This window comes from Coloeus monedula (genome assembly GCF_965178545.1).
Source record: "Coloeus monedula genome assembly, chromosome: 5".
Taxonomy (NCBI): Eukaryota; Metazoa; Chordata; class Aves; order Passeriformes; family Corvidae; genus Coloeus; species Coloeus monedula.
Genome location: NC_138785.1, coordinates 75,081,399 through 75,101,009, shown reverse-complemented (window position 1 = coordinate 75,101,009; position 19,611 = coordinate 75,081,399). Strand labels below are relative to the sequence as shown.

General features: G+C 44.0%; 1 protein-coding gene across 2 annotated transcripts in view; it reads left to right on the top strand.

The window, feature by feature from the left end:
- ATRN (attractin) overlaps positions 1 to 19,611 on the top strand; it is a 152,634-nt gene that overhangs the window by 67,938 nt on the left and 65,085 nt on the right. For both annotated transcript variants that reach the window (XM_082282483.1, XM_082282484.1), the window contains exons 13-23: positions 862 to 983; positions 1,490 to 1,628; positions 3,628 to 3,809; positions 5,904 to 6,120; positions 7,256 to 7,441; positions 8,792 to 9,025; positions 9,678 to 9,815; positions 15,776 to 15,869; positions 17,179 to 17,231; positions 18,436 to 18,530; positions 19,446 to 19,524. In XM_082282483.1, the coding sequence (XP_082138609.1) occupies positions 862 to 983; positions 1,490 to 1,628; positions 3,628 to 3,809; positions 5,904 to 6,120; positions 7,256 to 7,441; positions 8,792 to 9,025; positions 9,678 to 9,815; positions 15,776 to 15,869; positions 17,179 to 17,231; positions 18,436 to 18,530; positions 19,446 to 19,524 (1,539 nt within the window). The remainder of the gene's footprint in view (positions 1 to 861; positions 984 to 1,489; positions 1,629 to 3,627; positions 3,810 to 5,903; positions 6,121 to 7,255; positions 7,442 to 8,791; positions 9,026 to 9,677; positions 9,816 to 15,775; positions 15,870 to 17,178; positions 17,232 to 18,435; positions 18,531 to 19,445; positions 19,525 to 19,611) is intronic.

Genomic DNA, 19,611 nt, shown 5'->3' with positions numbered 1-19,611 from the left:
TTTGCTCCAAGAATTGACCTTGTGGGAGCCAAGAATTTGCTGGTGAACACCACGGGGTGAGGAAGGGCATCCGGATCTGGTGGAGTTTTCCGTTCAAAAGAGACAGCAGGAATACTGCTTTAGGAAAAGTTACGGTATCTTTTTGGTAGGGGGTTGGAGCCCGATGATCTTTAAGGTCCCTTCCAACCCAAGCCATTCTGGGATTCTGTGATTCTATTTATAGAGGCAGGCAAAATGAATGAATGTTTTAAGGTCTGATTCCTGTATTTCTCCATAGGATAATTTTAAACAGCTTTATCCTGATACATTCATTGCTCTGAATTGATTATACAACCCTTGATTCTGTAACAGATGTGCAGCCTTTAATTATTTAATAGAAACTGATGTAAGGGGACATTGCCTTGCTGGGCTCTCAATGCACCATAAATTTTCACAAAACACAGGCAATAAATAATTGGAAAGATGAAAGAAAAGTTCAGGCTTCGCAGGGAAATGCTCCACTTGAAGGCCTGGTTTGCAGGAAGATGGGCCTGTGGTGGGAGATGGCCACTGTCCTGATGGAATATCCTCTGGCATCATTTCCCCGGGCATTAGCGTGTCTTAGTTCATGTGCTTCTGTGTCTTGGTGCATTATTTTCTGGTGGTGTGTTTTAGGGCTCCTTGGGCACTAAAAATGATTGCTGCTGTAAATAAAAGCAATTTTCTATCAGTTCAAACACATGAAAGTACCTGATTTTAGCTGCTAACAGAAAATCTACAGGCACTGCTATTTGGTTGTATCTTTTGCTGTAAATAATCAAGTTCTTAGAGCTCTGTCAGGAAATGCCTGTTTTTGGTCATGCAGGTTTTTTTCTTTAATAGTTGTAGACAATGAAAAATGTGATCAGATTACAGACTGCTACAGCTGCACAGCCAACACAAACAGCTGTCAGTGGTGTTCTGACCAGTGTATCCCAGCACACAACAACTGCACAGAGGAACAGGTAATGGCTCTTAACACTTCCTTAGTTTGAATTTACCCCTTGGAACAGCAAATGTTCACATGTTTTCATCTGTCAGTGTTATGATCCCTGTTTTGTTATTCCCAGTGCATGTCTAGCTCAAAAGTGCTACATGCTTGGATTCTTTCAATTTGATCCAAGGGTTTTGCATGGTATTTTCCAATGAACTTAGGAGGATGGCTGTGGGCAGGAGAAGAGCTGGAGGTTTCACCATGGTATGATTATTCATTAATCACATTTTGGGTTTGGTATCAATAGGGTTTTCCCTAGGAAAAACAAAATAACCCTCTTGTAAAAGCTTTAGTACAGAAAACATGCCAGGTGGTGTTTGGGGGAATGTCTTGGATAACCAGCCCAGTTCCATGGCTTTTGGATATCTGAATTTCTCTGTAGAGCTGAACTGTGATATTTAGTGTTGTGATTATGGCTGTTATAAACCCACATGGGTTGGATATTAGAAAAAGCCTCACCTGTGCTATTTCTTTTAGGTTCCTGTTACTCTCTATGACAATTGTCCCAAGGATAATCCTGCCTATTACTGTAACAAAAAGACGAGTTGTAAAAGCTGTGCCATGGATCAAAACTGTCAGTGGGAACCTAGGAATCAGGAGTGCATTGCTTTGCCAGGTAGGTACTGGTGGCATAACCCAAATTTACCCAGTCCAAAAGTTGTTGCAGGGTGTTTTTTTAATTTTTGTTGGTTTTACCTCCAAATCTGTAATTTTTAGTGTTAAGATGGAGCAAATAATGTTGTTTAATCATACCAGCTTTGGTATGAAACTTAATTTGTAGTAAATACATCAAGTCTGCTGGAATATTTTTCAGTCCCAGTTGTCTGAAGAGGACTATGATCACTCATATAATTATTAGGCTGTATTTCATCTCTCCCTTTTCATTTGATAAAAGCTGTTGATAATAGGCTTCTGCAAGATATTAGGTTTAATAATGCCTGCTATTTAATTTAGGAACTAAAATTGTGCAAAAGCATAATGGCACATAGTGGACAAATGAGGCAAGTAACACCTGAAGTGTTTAAGGAAAATTCTCCTATTAGAGTGTTTCCAGTGGAGCTCACAAGAGTTGGTTATTAGTTCCCTTGCAGTAATTATTTTTTTTTTTATCCCAATGACTGGGAGAGAAATACACAATCTCCAGTGATTAACATTTGTAGGTAATAAAGTGTAGAGAAAGAGGAGAAAAGAAAGCCCAGGATATTTTAATGGACATGGAAAGCCTTCCCCAAGAAACTGGTAGGTCTGGACATGTCCAGGTCTGGTGTTTGCTAGTTTGCAACAGCTAAAAATTGAGGAGACTTTGAAGAAGAGCAATGAGAGTGAGAAAAACATCTTTTAGTGAGATAGACAAAGAGCTTGGTCTGTTTTATTTGATGTAGAAAGGGTGATGACTTGATCATATGTGTAAAAAGCTCGTATGAAAAATTGACACTTGAGAGCTTTTCCGTCTGCTAAGTCTGAATTCACACTGGAAATGCCCATCAGGGTTTTTTCTGTAAGGGAAATAATTAATCCAAAGTGTAAGGAGTTCTCCAGTAGTGGGGTTGTGCTCAAGATGAAGCAGGGAATGAAGCAGGGATTAATCCTGGAAGTTTGTGCTGTGGAGAGGATTAGCCCAACGACCCTCTCCTGCCAAAAGGTCCCCTGACAACTGTGGGTGAATAAGTGGCTTTAAGACATCAACAAAATACAAGTTTGGTTTCTTTTCCTCTTTCTCCTTCAACAGTTTTACTATTCAGTGTTGTAATAAGTGCTTTGATTACATACTGCAGGTAACTAAATGTCGATGTCGGACTTCAGCTCCCTTAAATGGATTTTCTTCTCCTTCAGTATTATTATCCATCAACATTTCTGAGCACACCTCTATGTCATAGTGGTTTGGGATGGGGCTGTAGGTGTTTTTAGTGGAAGGGAATAGAATCATTAAGTCTGCAAAATACCTCCGAGATCATCATCATCAAGTTCAACCTTTGTCCCAACCTCACCATGCCCACTAAGCCACAGCACTAAGGGCCATGTCTGCTTGTTTTCTGAACACTTCCAGGGGTGGGGACTCCACCACTCACCTGGGCAGCCCCTTCCAATGCCTGACAACCCTCTCCATGAAGAAATTTTCCTTATTACGCAACCTAAACCTTCCCTGGCCCAACCTGAGGGCATTTCCCCCTCTTCCCTGGGAGAGGAGCCTGACTCCCCCCGGCTGCCCCTTCCTGTCAGGGACTTGTGCAGAGCCACAAGGTCCCCCCTGAGCCTCCTTTGCTCCAGGCTCAGCCCCTTCCCAGCTCCCTCAGGAATTCTCCAGCCCCTTTCCAGCTCCCTCAGGAACTCTCCAGCCCCTTCCTAGCTCTGTTCCCCTCCCTGGACATGCTCCAGCCCCTCCAGGGCTCTCTTGGCCCAGAGCTGCCCCCAGCACTGGAGGTGCCCCAGCAGTGCCAGCCCAGGGACAGGCACTGCCCTGGCCCTGCTGCCACTCCAGTGCTGTGACAGCCCAGGGGCCACTGGCCTCTTGCCCACATGGGCTCATGTTTTTTCATGGTTCTTTCACTGCCTTGATTGTTGGGAAGGTCACCTGCATCTCTGGGTTTACTTTCTTTTCCCGCCTTGTCCCCCAGAAAATATCTGTGGAACAAACTGGCATTTGGTTGGCAACTCCTGCCTGAAGATCACCAATGCTAAGGAGAACTACGATCATGCCAAACTGTCCTGCAGGTCCAATGGTGCTTTATTGGCTTCTCTCACCACCCAGAAGAAAGTGGAATTTGTTCTGAAGGAGCTGCAGAAGATGCAGTCTTCGGTGAGTGCTTCTCTTGTACGTCCCTTGTGTAATAAAGCTGTGGCTGTGGAGGAGTCCTTGCCGGGGTATTGTGTGCTTTGTACACAATAGAAATGCCTCTTAACCAAAACCAACTGATTTTCTTTTGAAATTCAGTGTACTCTCTAGGTGCTTCTGAGCTAAAATTGTAGAGAATGTAAATGGGAAAGATAAATATAAACATACACAGTGCCTTGGAGATATCACTTTCTGTTCTGGAATCACACCCGCATTTCCTCAGTGGAATACAGGACTGCAGCAGGAACCCTCTGGTGACTTGTGCACAATATTTTATAAATAAAGGTCCCTTTGGGGCACTGGAGGTGCTTAATGTAAAGTATTGAGTTATTTACTCCACTTAGAAAAGCAGCTGTTTAAAATGTCACCTTCTCATTCCACAGAGCTGCTTGGCTTATTTGGCATTATTTGTGTGTGATTTAGTAGCAGGTGCTTTTCTGTCGGGCCCAGGGAGAAGTGAGTTGGAGTTTTTCCCTCTTCATGCATCAATGAAATAAATACATCTTTTTTCCAGTCCCTGGGAGAAGCAGGGAGATGTTCAGGGCAGGTTGTGTAGGTGGTGCTACAGCCCTGACAAAGAATGATGCTGTGCATCTTTTCTAAAATCCTGGATTAGGCTGGAAAGCTGCTGTGGGCTGATGGCACATCAGAATAACAACTCCGGGCTCCCAGAGGCCACTGTGGGAAGCATTTTCTCTAGAAAAAATGAGGCTAGAGGGAATAGGATTGCTTTTTTTCAGGGGAGAACATGCTTCAGTATTTAAGAGGAATATTCCCCTATTAAAACAAGAACATTCCTTGCCTTGATTCCCTTTGTAATTTTAAAGTGGAATTTCAACAATTACAGTGTTTTAGAGGGGAGTCGATTTAGCCAAGGAAAGGTTAGGTGCAATTTAAGCAAGATTGTTCATTAAGTCTTTTGTAAAATGAGGAAGCCAAGCCTGGGATAGCGTAAAAATATGTGATTCTGACAGCTCCAGGTGTTTCTGGATATTCCAGTAGTTGAGTGTAGAGGAACTTAAAATTCGTAAAGGCACATGGTAACCCTTCCCTCATAGTGTTTAAATCTTTACACTGTGTAAAAAAGAATTGTTAATTTACCGGGTTTTTTTCCACCTACAGAGCACTTTGAAAATTGAGCTGAAAGAGACTAGGAGCCTGTTTTAGTGGATATTAGTATAGAATGCTTGTAAGGTGGGAAACTGCATCCTGAGCTGATCCCAGAGAGTGGGCAGCAGGGGAGGGGGGAAATCTGCCCCTCTGCCCTGCTCAGGTGAGAGCCCACCTGCAGAGCTGCCCCAGCCCTGGGGCCAAGAGCAGAAGGACGTGGAGCTGCTGGAGAGAGCCCAGAGGAGGCCCCGGAGCTGCTCCAGGGCTGGAGCCCCTCTGCTCTGGAGGCAGCTGGGAGAGCTGGGAATGCTCCCCTGGAGAAGGGAAGGAGCCAGGGAGAGCTGCGAGCCCCTTGCAGGGCCTCAAGGGGCTCCAGGAGAGCTGCAGAGGGACTGGGGCCAAGGGCTGGAGGGACAGGAGGCAGGGAATGGCTTCCCAGTGGGAAAGGGCAGGGATGGATGGGATACTGGGAAGGAATTGTTCCCTGGGAGGGTGGGGAGGCCCTGGCACAGGGTGCCCAGAGAAGCTGCATCTATCCCATCCCTGGAGATGTTCCAGGCCAGACTGGATGGGGCTTGGAGCCCTGGTGGATGTGCTGGGGGAGGCTCTGTTTTGAAGTTACTCCTTGTTCAAGTAACCTGTATGTAGATGTTTAGTAATAAGAAAATATGTTGGTGTTAGCACAATATGCTTTGTAACCCTGTTGTTGTTGTAAGCTGCAGCTCTAGGGTATAAAAGCGCATAAAATCATTCTGAAGTAGGTGATGTTTACATATTTTAACAGTAAAACAAGATGCTATTGCAATAGAGCTCAAATGCTCCTCCCCAAAATGAAAGCGTGCCAAAAAATAAATTGGCAGTAGAAATAGTTTTCTTATGGGATCTTTATATTAAGAAGTTTGTGGCCAGCAACACTAACTTCGATTTGACCTGCTCCTTTATTTCTAGCCCAAAACTTTGACTCCATGGGTTGGATTGAGGAAAATCAATGTGTCATATTGGTGCTGGGAAGACATGTCTCCCTTCACCAACACCCTCGTCCAGTGGCTTCCCAATGAACCAAGTGATGCTGGATTTTGTGGATATTTAGCTGAGCCTTCCCAACAGGGACTGAAGGCAGCAACGTGTATCAACGAGGTCAACGGCACTGTGTGTGAAAGGCCAGGTAACAACAGCTGTCTGGTTGATGAGTATTTCTTAGAGAGTAAAGAGAATACAATTTTTTGTGTTTCAACCCAGCTGAATCATGACTTTGCCGAAGAAAAGTAGTTCTGAACCCGTGTCTTGTGGACGTATTTCATGCAGGAACTAGAAATTTTAAAATTAGCTCAACATTTATGCTGTTAACTGTAAAATATTTGAAGTACATTATTTTAATTATTTTTTCTCAATTGCATACCTACATGTGACATTTAGGTTAATTATGGTATGGAGCAATCTCCTGTTTAAAAAAACCAAACAAAGTAACTTTCCAATTGAATTCCTCATTTTCCCTGCTCCTGCTATGTAGCCAGAAGAGGATTTTGTCAAAGTTTGAAATTAATTGGCCAAGACACTTTGGAGATACGAGAACTTTGAAAAAAGGAAGCTATTTGCTTTTGGGAAAAGTCTTCCAGCTTTCTTGAAACTGCGTATCTTTTCAGATGGCTTGGTCTGTTAACTCTCCACTGTAGCTGATTATTTCTGAATACCAGTTAGTGCCTCTTTAAGTGTTAGGGAAGTTGGTTGATCAAATAAAAATTTTAAGTACATTACACCAGTTGAAATCATTCTTTGTGGAAGTGCAGGATGTGAATCCTGAATGTGGAACGTGAACTCAAAATTCTGTATGTTTTCACTTGTAGCACTTGGGTTTAAGCTTTACCTTGTTTTTTATGGTGTGAGAACAATCACTTGAAGCAAAGCTTAAAGCATTGGCTCACACTACAAACTGCTGAGTTAGTTCTGCTTTGAGTGCTCATTTATGTCTGGAACTGATCAAATCACTTAAAACATGTCCCTGTGTGCTCATGTAAAACATGGGGATTCTTCCCTATGCTTTGCTGGGGAGGGTAACTGAGGAATACATCAACAGAGCTGGAGAGAAAAAGAGACCACTCTCATAACACCGTTCCCCGGAGAAGCTGTGGCTGCCCCATCCCTGGAAGTGTTCAAGGCCAGGTTGGATGGGGCTTGGAGCAGCCTGGGATAGTGGAAGTTGGCCCTGCCCATGGCGGGGGGTGGGATGAGATGGTTTTTATGGTCCCTTCCAAGCCATGATTACTTCTGGAAGAGAACTGATTGTTGTCCTCCCCCCGCAGCCAACCACAGCGCCAAGCAGTGCCGCACGCCCTGCGCGCTGCGCTCCGCCTGCGGGGAGTGCACGAGCGGCAGCTCCGAGTGCATGTGGTGCAGCAACATGAAGCAGTGCGTGGACTCCAACGCTTACGTGGCCTCCTTCCCCTATGGGCAGTGCATGGAGTGGTACACCATGAGCAGCTGTCCACGTAAGTGACCGCTCCTGGCTCCTGGGGGTGCCTGGGCGCTTGTGTTTTGTTGGTAAAAGTCATTGAGACCCACGTGGGTTGTGCTGAAAATCCCCTGGATGAGAGGAACAAGACCAGGCTGGATGGGGTTTGGAGCAACCTGGTCTAGTGGAAGGATTCCTGCCCGTGGCAGGAGGTGGAATGACACTGTCTGTAAGGTCCTTTCCAACCCAAACCACTTTGTGATTGCCTGATTATCAAATCCAAATTAGGGTTTACACAAGTGTTTTACTCAGAAGTATTGTCTACTTACAGACTGTAGCAGGAATTTCTACCTCATTATAAATAAATGATTTACTTTTATGCCACTTTTAGGTAGATGTAAGTAAACTGCAAAAGCTTCATGGCACTTTGGAATGCTGTGTTTTCTTTTCAAACTGGGGTAAAAGAGGCAAAAAACTTAAAACAGGCGAAGATGTAGAAATTATTTGATTTATGTTGAATTCTTTAGAAGTTGGGTGTGAGCAGGGCCATCACCAGTAGCTCAAAGTGTTACAAAATAAGAGATGAAGAAAATAATTTTAAGGAACATGAGAGTGTGAACTTCCCATATTGCCAGAGGTCAAAAGTTGGAGGAAGAATCAGGCAGGAGATGAGTAAGCTAAAATAATGGACAACAATGTTTTTCTACTACTCTTCTTTACTTTTTAAAGGCAAATTTTGTCAATTTAAACATCAAAATAGAAAGTCTGCTCATCTTGCATCACAAAGAATCCAGAAAATATTTTTCAAGATGGTCTGGGGAAAGGAATAGAAAAAGTTTTCTGTATGTAAAGAGTTTGTCACCCCTGAAATCCCATCCCATTAGAGAAAGGAGGGGCTAAAGGGTGGAATTTTATTCTTCTACTTGTATTCTATGCTTTTTGACTTAGATAAATACTTGAAATAATAGCATGTGACACTGAAATGTGGCAGGAAGAGGCTCAAAGTGACTAAACCAGCCAGTTTTTAGCCTTTGCTTCCAGATGGCTCATTTGATCATCTGATCGATTATAAATCAATCAGAGATGTTTTCTAGAGGGAACATTAACCTCTGGTGTTAGAGGGTGGTGTGTAATGGTTTGAAAAACCTCTGTGTGTGTTGTGCTGTTTCATAACTCACTGATTAATGAAAACTTTGTTAATAGTTATTTTAGATTCTGGAATAAATATGCTGATAGGAACATGTTACTGTGAATATCAGAATAAATATTTCTAGATTTGATAAGATCAATATTTTGTTGAGGTAAAAATACAAGGTTTTCTGCGTTTTTTGTTGCCTGTGTTTGACATAGTGATTTATTCCACAATTCCGTGTTTGTTTTTTTATAGCTGAGAACTGCTCAGGCTACTGCACATGTGCTCAGTGCTTGGAGCAGCCTGGCTGTGGGTGGTGCACGGATCCGAGCAACACTGGGAAGGGGAAGTGCATCGAAGGCTCTTACCGGGGTCCTGTCAAGATGCCGACCCCATCCACTCCAGGGAAACACAGCTTGGAGCCTGTCCTTAATGTCACTATGTGTCCTGTGGAGAACAGCTATAACTGGTCCTTTATTCAGTGTCCAGGTAAATGAGTGGTGTTTAATTGTCCAGCATTTTGATTAAATGCAAGGGGAGAGAGTTTTTAAGGCTATGGGGATGTCTGTGTTCCCTCCTGCTAATAGAGGGAGGAGAGGAGTATAGAATATAAGTAGGAACTACACACTTGGAGATGGAAGGAGCTGTGCAGCTGAGCTGCACAGGTTTGCTGCATGAAGACATTCTTATTTATTACTTGAGAGAAATAATTACTTTCCCTACAAACCTTTAATGAGATTTTAACTTTTGTTCCTTTATTTATTTTAAGGCTGTTTGAAAGAAAGGCGGATCTTCCTTTGAAGGTTGTCTTAAGTATTAATAATACTTAGGATGATTTTTAACTAATGTTTTTGACACAAAACCAACGCTTCCCTCCCCGTTCCTTGTAAATCCACCCCACCAGCAGCTTCCAGTCCAACATGCCTGAAATGTTTTGCAGTTCAGTTTTCTGTGTATTGCATTCAAGTCCAGTTTTTTGATATACACCTGTCTTTGGCTCCATGTATCGCTAGCAAGAGACAAGAACCTCTCGGAAGATGAATGCAACGGTTTCATTTATCTTCTGCACAGTGCAGACTCCTGAGCGTCTCTGTGAGCTACATTTGAGCACCAATACTCATCATTTTCCTGTTCTCTTCAGCCTGTCAGTGTAACGGGCACAGCAAGTGTGTAAATGAGAGCATTTGTGAGAAGTGTGAAAACCTGACCACGGGCAAACACTGTGAGACGTGTATCTCGGGCTACTACGGGGATCCCACCAACGGGGGCACGTGTCAGCGTAAGTGCTGCCTTCGAGCTTCCTGCACTGAGCTTTTCCATGTTTTTCACTCTTTGCTCGTTCCTCCGCTATCTTAACACAAATTATATCCTGATAATTCATGTTTTCTTTCCTGCAGGCAAGGCTCAATTCTTGTTTCTTCAAATCGAAGACACTCAAACTGCTGAGTGAAATTACTTTCATTGCACATAAAGATGATTTTATACCCTCCTTTCTAAACTTGGAATGACCACAGTGAAAAATGTTTGTATTTTAGTGTTTGATGATCCTGTTTTTAAAAGAAACAGTGTTGATCCGAATGTCTTGAACAAATGTCTGCTTATCTAAGTTTCACCTTCTATTCCATTTGGTTAATGTGTTGTGTGTTTATAGTTAAAATTGTCTGCTTCATAAAGGCTTGCCATGTTTCACTGAGGACTTGGCTGGATTTCAGCTGAGGATTAGGAGAACCCTGTTAAAATTGCATTCCAGTTTGTAAAGTCCTTTGGGACTCTCTGGCACAAAGAGCTGTTTTCAGGTGTGCAAGATCCAGTTAGCAAACTGGGAAAGACCAATGCATTTAGTATTGAGAAATATACATGGAAGTCTTGGAGTTTTGACCTGCAACCTTGTGACATGGTTTTGAACTGCTGTGAATTTTTCAGTGTTGTGGCATTGGGGAGACCAATTGTAAACCAGAATCCAGCTGTGAGAGGTGCAGATGTGCAGATGTGAGAGAAGGTGCTTCTTTCTCCTAAGAGATTTAATCACAGCATCGTGGAATTGTTTGGGTTGGAAGGGACCTTAGAACTCATGCTGCTCCAAACCTGCTGCCATGGGCAGTGACACCTTCCACTATCCCAGCTGCTCCAAGCCCCATCCAGTCTGGCCTGGAACATCTCCAGGGATGGGATAGATGCAGCTTCTCTGGGCACCCTGTGCCAGGGCCTCCCCACCCTCCCAGGGAACAATTCCTTCCCAAGATCCCATCTATCCCTGCCCTCTGGCAGTGGGAAGCCATTCCCTGCCTCCTGTCCCTCCAGCCCTTGGCCCCAGTCCCTCTGCAGCTCTCCTGGAGCCCCTTGAGGCCCTGCAAGGGGCTCGCAGCTCTCCCTGCCTCCTTCCCTTCTCCAGGGCAACATTACCAGCTCTCCCAGCCTGGCTCCAGAGCAGAGGGGCTCCAGCCCTGGAGCAGCTCCGGGGCCTCCTCTGGGCTCTCTCCAGCAGCTCCACGTCCTTCTGCTCTTGGCCCCAGGGCTGGGGCAGCTCTGCAGGTGGGCTCTCACCTGAGCAGGGCAGAGGGGCAGATTTCCCCCCTCCCCTGCTGCCCACGCTGGGGGATCAGCCCAAGGCATAGGGGGTTTCTGGGCTGGGGCACGTCCAGCTCTCATCCACCAGCACCCCTAAGTCCTACTCCACAGGGGTGCTCTCCAGCCATTCCACACCCATCCTGTATTTGTGCTCTGGCTTGCATCAACCCAGGTACAGGACCTTGCACTTTGCCTTGTTGAAATTCATGAGGTTCACACAGTCCCATGTCTCCAGTCTGTCCAGGTCCCTCTTGATGCCATCCAGGTACCGTTGGATGCTGTCTAGGTCCCTCTGGATGTCCCCCCTTCCCTCTAGCATGCTGACCATACCAGTTTGTTGTCACCAGCAAACCAGCAAACTTGCTGTGGATTCCTCAATCCCACTGCCCCTGTCACCAACAGAGATATTAAACAGCCCTGGTCCCAGTGGATTATGTTAATGGAGTATAGTGAGGTAGAATGAGACAATTAGATACAGTGGTGGAAGAGGTAGAATAAAAATAACATTGCTCAGAGTAGCGTCAGTACTTCTGTGAAATGAGTGTGGGTGGTTTGTGGCCATCCTGGAAGATCAAAGCAGAGGTGATTAGTGAGCGGACATTGAAGACTTTTTGTTGCTTCTTCCAAGTGTGGAGACAATCCAGTAGAAAATACTTGAATATTCATTTAGTGTGTTGACTGGAAGTAGTGCTGACCTTTTGGATGAAGATGAGAGTCAGTAGCTGGAGCATGGAGTCCTGTTTCCTCAGGCAGGAGGAAGGTGGTGATGGTTGAGGCTACGAAGAACTTCCCAATGGACAGATTCGAGGAAGGGGGTGAAAAACTCACAGGGATACAGCTGCCTCCCTTAGAGAAAAGGGATATGGAATTCCAACAGACAGCACGGGTACAGAAGAGAGGGTGCATCCCTGACACTTGATTTCACAACATTATCTGCCAGATTAAATACTGCTGATACTCATAAACTCATTTTGGGTGAAGATACTTTGAAATGCAGTAATGAATAAATTGAGGCTGAGTTGCCTGAGAAAATACAGAATTCTACCCTGAGCTTTCAGGTTTAATCATTGGATCACAACGTGCCTGTTGGTAGGTGTCGCTTTTCTATGTGTCTGCAAACGGAGAGTAAGTTCCTTTGGACTCTTGTGCATAAGGATTGTCCCAAAATAGTTTGTTGTTAGATAATGAATGACAGACTGAAATCATCCAGATGCCTGAAAAAGAAATTAGAAAATGTGTTGAGAGGTTGTGGAACAGCATTCATTCCTTATCTGATGGAACCAGAAGCTCATGTCAGAAGTGCTTTGCTCTCAAGTGCTTTGGGTCCAGGTTTTTAATTTGCTGTGATTTAACACTATTTACTGGGAAGGGGAAAGAATGAGGGAAGCAGGAACCTGGGCAGAAAGACTGAGATGGATTGGGAAAGGGAAAGCAAGAGCAAATCACCCTATCTGATGCAGCCAGGCTGACTGCTGCCCATTAGTTATTTTTGCTTGGTGAAAACCTTTCCAGAGGGGAATTCTTCAGATAAGGATTGGCTGACAGGCAGCAGAGCCAGCTCCTGTTTTCTCCCTTCTCTGAGCCGTGGTCCCTCCATCCTTTCCCGTTAATAATGTGCTGATTTCACTCTTTTTGTGCATTTGTGAGCAATACTTTGTGCTGCTCTGTTTTTAGAGCCCACAGTCACAGCCATGCTGGAGATAGTTGTTGTACACTCCAGCCTGACACACAAACATCTGTGTGTTTGCACACTCATTGCCTAGTGTGAGTCATGGGATCATGGAATGGTTGGGTTGGAAGGGTTCTAATAGGCCATTCTATTCCACCCCTGCCATGGGCAGGGAAACCTTCCACTGTCCCAGGCTGCTCCAAGCCCTGTCCAGCCTGGCCTTGGACAGTCCCAGGGATCCAGGGGCAGCCACAGCTGCTCTGGGCACCCTGTGCCAGGGCCTCCCCACCCTTGCAGGGAGGAATTTCTTCCCCATATCCCATCTAACCCTGCTCTCTTTTATTTCAATGCCTTCACTCCTACATAGCCCTGTAAAAAGTCCCAACACAAGGTTATATTACTTGTATTGAAAATATTTTGTCAAACTGCAGTTATTTCCCTGAAAAAATTGTTTGCATCACATCATACACCCTGGTGTTGGCAGAGCTAGGCAGATAATAACTAAATGGCAGGTAAATCACTCCTCAGAGGTTGCTTTTAGGAAGTGTCTAAGTAGAGGAGTATTAATCAGGAAGGGCAGGAAATACAGCACATCAAATGTAAAAATAGCTGCAAGGTGCTTTCTCTGCCTTCAGGATTTTTCTGAATTTTCTGATTAAAGTTTCCCATGAAAATATGCTGGTGGGAGATAAGGAAGTTATTTGCAAGCAAAGGAAAGGCACTATTATGCCTGAAATCAGATTGCAGCTGTGGCAGTGCTTCCGAACACATCCATGCAGCCTTTGCTGGTGGCCCATGAGTTGCTGGTGCCACGGGCCTGCCTGTTTCCATCTTCCAGGGCTCAGGGGGCCCTGCAGGGCAGCTAAAGCACGTGGCATGGAAGAATAGTGTTGGGCAGGTGGGTGACGGTGTTGCCATTGGGAAGCTGGACCCTCACAAATGTAGAAAGAGGAGTAACGATCCGCATGCCCATCTCGAATGAGTCCATGACCCATGGTTTGTGAAGAAGGTGGAAGAAGGCTCACTGGAAGGTGGTTCATCATCAGGCTGTTACCATGATTCACAGTCAAAAAGCCATTTCCAGTGGTTTTGGGTTTCTGCTCCATCATCCAACTCTGGCGGGAAATTGTCATTTGTAGACTCCAGTGAGGTTGTCAGGAACATTCTATCAATAGTTTGTTTCCAAAGTTTAAAGTTCTCTGAAAAGCCATGAGAAAATGTCTCTTTGTGCATATTCCAGTTCTTTAGTAAATGATCTCCAGTTACAGGCTTGTAGGAAAGTGGATAAATGAATAAATTCTGTTGTTTTAAATGGGAATATTTGAGTGTTCAGTCTTCTTGATACGCATGTGGCTGAAGAGCAGAGAGGAAAGAAAAATTAATGTTATTGCTCAAGATGCTGCAATCTGCCTCTAAACAACCTGAGGTTTAAAAATCAGGAGATTTCATGTGTGTTCATCTTGAATATTGATCCAGCTTCACTTTGCTTCCCTTGTGCAAAGTGTAAGAAGACATTCTCAATAGTACTAAGACTTATTTTTCTTTAAGTGGCTCTAATGAAAAGTGTGTTTCTTTCACAGAATACAATTATTTTGTTGAATTTTCATTCTGTCTCCTTGTTCCCACAATAGGCCTTTTAGCTTCTTCCTCTTATGTCTGTGTTGCTGCTTGGAAACCTCTCCCTTGCATCTGAGAAGCACAATTAAGTGTTGCTGATACAGTATAGCTTCCATTATGTGCCAACAGAAAGAAGATATCAAAAGGATTCCTATAATAAGGTCCAAGGCTGGCAGAGATATTCAGGACTGGGGACTTCATGTCTAAGAATCTGCTGGTACATTGATTGGCATGACTGCTTAGTGAGGAGGAATATGTCTTCTTAGGGAGGCTCCGGCCTTCAAAGCACCTTGTTCCCAGCAAGCTCAGGGACCAAAACCGAGATCTTCGCTTTGTATAGTTTTTTCCTTACATTGTACACTCTGCTATGTGCAGCTCCAGATGGATGCACCTTCATTGGCAGAACAACTACTAAAAGGCACCTGCGTATAAGGAGAAGTTGTTAAATCTGTTCTTCCAGTGATAGTGAGCGAGATATCAAAGTCAACTGGTTGTGTAGGCTTTGTTCTTATTTGTTGATTTGGTTTGGGTTTTTTTTTTTCATGTTTCTCTTCTACATCTTTATGAATAAAGGTCTCAAAGTGTGTCAATATGAGCATTTAGTTTAAATCAGGAGCATTTTTGTGAACAAAATCTATTGTATGTCCCCACCGTGCTACCTTGGATTGGATCTTGAGCAGGCTCAGGTGTATGAGGTGGTCTGTTTTGGGCATGTGCCAAACCTGAAGTTGTTCAGGGCTGTGCAGGTTTGCTTCAACCACAACTCGATGACATTCAGTGCAAAGTTATGCTAAAATATATTGGGGAATGCACCCCAAACTAGTTCCAGCATGGATGTAATCATCTTAGCAGCATTTGTTTTCTGCTGATGCTGTTGATAATGACATTATTTCTTCAATAGGACTGATGAGACATTATTTTTCCCAAGGCCTATTTATTTATTTCTAGAAAAAACCCTTGAAGTCCCACAGGCTTTGTTTTATTTTCCAAACTCTTTTCTCAAGAGTTTTGAGTTTGGCTGAAATGTGTTAGCAAGCCCAAAATTATTCCAAATACTATCTTTTCCTTCCTAGTTATGATATCAGCCCTGCTGTCTAACAACAGCAGAGGAAGTTAAATAAATTTTTGAGGCGAAAAAGCACAGTCTGATGATGATTTCCTAGAAAACATCAGTCCTGGGTAGCTTGTGCTTGCTCGGTTTTGATGCACGGGTCTATTTTCATCTGCCTTCTGTAGCTCAAAGAAAGCAAAGAGCACCAAATGGGTTTTCATCTGCACGGTAATTGTCGATGTATCTCAGTTTGACAACTAAAGGACTTAATTGCTATTGAATTTGTTTCTCTTCTTCATTCAACGTTGCATCTTCTCCCCTCTCTTCTCAACAGCTTGCAAGTGCAATGGCCATGCGTCCGTCTGCAACACAAACACAGGGAAATGTTTCTGCACAACCAAGGGAATCAAAGGAGATGAGTGTCAACTGTGAGTCCATTTCCCTTTGTTATTTAAAATCAAAAAGTTGTGCACATACCACCTTGGACACCCCCCCATTTTTTAATGGTTGTGTTTATGATGCCTCTGCTCATTTCTTCCTCCTGACAGTTGAGTGACTGCACCGAGGGTGCAGCCAGCCATGCTTCTCCTGGGGAATATCATGAACAGAATGATTTCCTGAAGACTTCCAGTTTTAAAAACAATTCAACTGGGAATGTCACGCAGAGGGGATGGGTGAAAATCCCCATCTCCCAAACTATACATAAAATCACAGAATGGTTTGGGTTGGAAGGGACCTTAGGGATCATCCCGTTCCACCCCTGCCATGGGCAGGGACCCCATCTACTGTCCCAGGCTGCTCCAAGTCCCACCCAGCCTGGCCTTGAACACTTCCAGGGATCCAGGGGCAGCCACAGCTGCTCTGGGCACCCTGTGCCAGGACCTCCCCACCCTCATAGCCAGGAATTCCTTCCCAACATCCCATCCATCCCTGCCCTCTGGCAGTAGGAAGCCATTCCCTGCCTCCTGTCCCTCCAGCCCTTGGCCCCAGTCCCTCTGCAGCTCTCCTGGAGCCCCTTGAGGCCCTGCAAGGGGCTCGCAGCTCTCCCTGGCTCCTTCCCTTCTCCAGGGCAACATTCCCAGCTCTCCCAGCCTGGCTCCAGAGCAGAGGGGCTCCAGCCCTGGAGCAGCTCCGGGGCCTCCTCTGGGCTCTCTCCACTTTGCTTTTTCCCTCAAGAGTTTCTTTTTAATTGGTAGATTTTACTGTCCGTGCTCTCTGATGCTGTTCTGTGGGAGTGTAAATATATCCGAAATGAGCCTTTGACATTCAAGCAGTTTAATGGAGCAGTTTTAGAGCAACAAATTTGCTGGAGGTTTCTCTGTAACGTAACAGAAATGCTTTTAGTGTAATGTTAGTGGAAATAATTTAATTCCAAATAATTTCACTGCCAGGTTTATTTTTAAAGCATTGCTCACATGAATAAACGTTTATAGGATAGAAGCTGGAATGGCCATAAATGACTTAAGCTAATCCAGTTCCATGCATTGTGAAGAGCTAATAAATACCTTCCAAGTGGATGCAAATGTTAATATCCAGAATTTTATATTTCATTTTTACTGTATGTGAGTTGGACTTGCAGGGAACATGGAATTTCTTCATCAACCCAGTTTAGCTCAGACATTCATCTTTAATTGTATACTGTTATCAGCACAGGTTGTATTTACTGGTATTTAGTGGCTGGGAATACACAGAACTGCAAAAAAAATCCATTTATTAAAAAATATGTATTCTTTTTAGGTGTGAAGTGGAAAACAGATATCAGGGAAATCCACTTAAAGGAACATGTTACTGTGAGTACCCTTGGGATTTTGTTTGGAGATAAAAAATGTGCTTGAAGTTTAAAATACCTTACTTAAAACTTGTTTTAGTTGTCTCAACCTGTGTTTAAAATATGGGGGATTAAGGAAAGGACAAAAAAATAGCTTAAAAACCTTCACTTTTCTCAAATGCGTTGTTTAAAGAGAGTGAAAATGCTTTTCTTGATAAGGTCTCTGTGATGATTGGATCTTTTGAACACTATTTTGAATGTTTTTCATATGACTGAGATGAAATCTGGTCTTTTGGAGAGCCCTCTAAACTATATTCCTAGTAGGTAAAAAACAAAGAATGTCTAGAATTTGTATAAGTGCAAAATACTGTTTATTTTAAATTCTGGTCCATGTTAGAATGGATTTCGAAATTGCCACGTTTCCTCGGAAATGAGCAGTTGGATTCCCATGCAGTTCCAGAAGATCCTTTGCCAAGATTCAGATTACCTAATGGAAACTTTCCAGCTTCTATTTGCAAATATTAGCAATCAGCAGCCTGGCAGGCGTGGAGAGATGGAATCTTAAATTACATAAAGTCTCCAATAGTGGTTTTGTCCAGCACAGAAATGATCAACTGGCTGGTTTTGGCTTATTTGAATTCTGCTTGTGTGGCCAAACAAGGGCACTGCTGGCTTCTCATGACAATCTCTGTGTAAGAATGACCAAATTCCTTGCTGAAATGGCAGGGATGGTTAAATGGGCAAAAAGTGGGGAAAGGCAAAACTTACCAACTCTTACAGGAAGAACCTTGTGCTGTCCAGATCCAGTCTTGCTTGGTTCTATTCCTTGAATATTTCTTTGTGCTGTGCATTATCCCCTTCCAAGTGGGAATTACACAGCTATTGAATTTTTCTGCTATTTCCTTAGATCACAGAGGTATTGCAGGCTGGAAAAGTAAATCTTCTGGCATGTTTTTTACAATGTATAGGTAGGATATTGATTTAGATCAAGGCTGGAGGCTGTTGCCTGGCAAGTATAAGTCACCTCTCTTCCCTCTCTAGGCTCAACTCCCAGAGTTTTTTGTTCCTTAAGTGGAATCATATGTAGGTTGGAGTCATTTGTAGCAGTGTCATGACAGTGTCATGTCCTGGTTGTCCAAGAAACCCTTCAGTGAGACCGTGCCTTCCTTTACAGAAGTTTCTTTATTCCAGGAGGTGGGATAACTGTCTCCCTGCATTCCTTACAGATACTCTTCTCATCGACTATCAGTTCACCTTCAGCCTTTCCCAGGAGGACGATCGCTATTACACAGCAATCAATTTTGTAGCAACACCTGAAGAGGTAAATTTTCTATTTTCCCCTTTAACTTTGTCCTTTGTCTTCTCTTAGCCCTGGAGGCGATGAATTGTTCCAGTTCTGCGGGTCTCCAGGTGTAGTCTTGTGGTGTGGAAGGTGTGTCCAGCTCCCTGGAACAGCCAGAGCTTTCTGACCTTGGCTTGGCTGTGCAGTCCCAAATCCTCACAGTACAATTTCGTAAGGAACCACAGCTGATTCTTTCCAGTTGATTGAACAACCTCTGAGCCATTCCAGTTTTTTTAAATCACAGAACAGTTTGGGTTGGAAGGGACCTTAAAGATCATCCTGCTCCAAACCCTCTGCCAGGTCCTCTGCAGGGACACCTCCCACTGTCCCAGGCTGCTCCAAGCCCCAATGTCCAGCCTGGCCTTGGGCACTGCCAGGGATCCAGGGGCAGCCACAGCTGCTCTGGGCACCCTGTGCCAGGGCCTGCCCACCCTCATATTTATTCCCAATATCCCATCTCTCCCTGCCCTCTGGCAGTGGGAAGCCATTCCCTGTGTCCTGGCACTCCAGGCCCTTGTCCAAAGTCCTTCTCCAGCTCTCTTGGGGCCCCTTTAGGCACTTCTTAGGCACTTCTCTTCTGCAGGCTGAACAATCCCATCTCTCTCAGCCTGTCTCCAGAGCAGAGACAATTTGCTTGTTTTCACCCCATATCTTGTGTCTCAGTTCTTCCTGTGATATTCTATATGCGTGACTTTCTTATTCTTTGTTAGGTTTTCCTTGAGGAGGAGAATGCTTCTTTCAGAAAATGTAGTATAAAGTTTTTAGCTTGATGTATTTTCTTTATGTAAGTAACAAATTTCAGGATAATTTTTTGTAGTGAAGATTTCCTAGGAAACAGTACAGTAAAATTGCTTATCCTAAAAATGGGGTTTCCTCTTTGTTTTCTTCCTTTAGCAAAACAGAGACCTGGACATGTTCATCAATGCATCTAAAAACTTCAACCTCAACATTACTTGGTCCACAAGTTTTGCAGGTGAATCGAGGATGATCTAAGTAACTTGAGAGCTTCTTTATCAGTTTCTGACAAATGCAAATTTAACTGGGAAAACTTGGGGGGTTT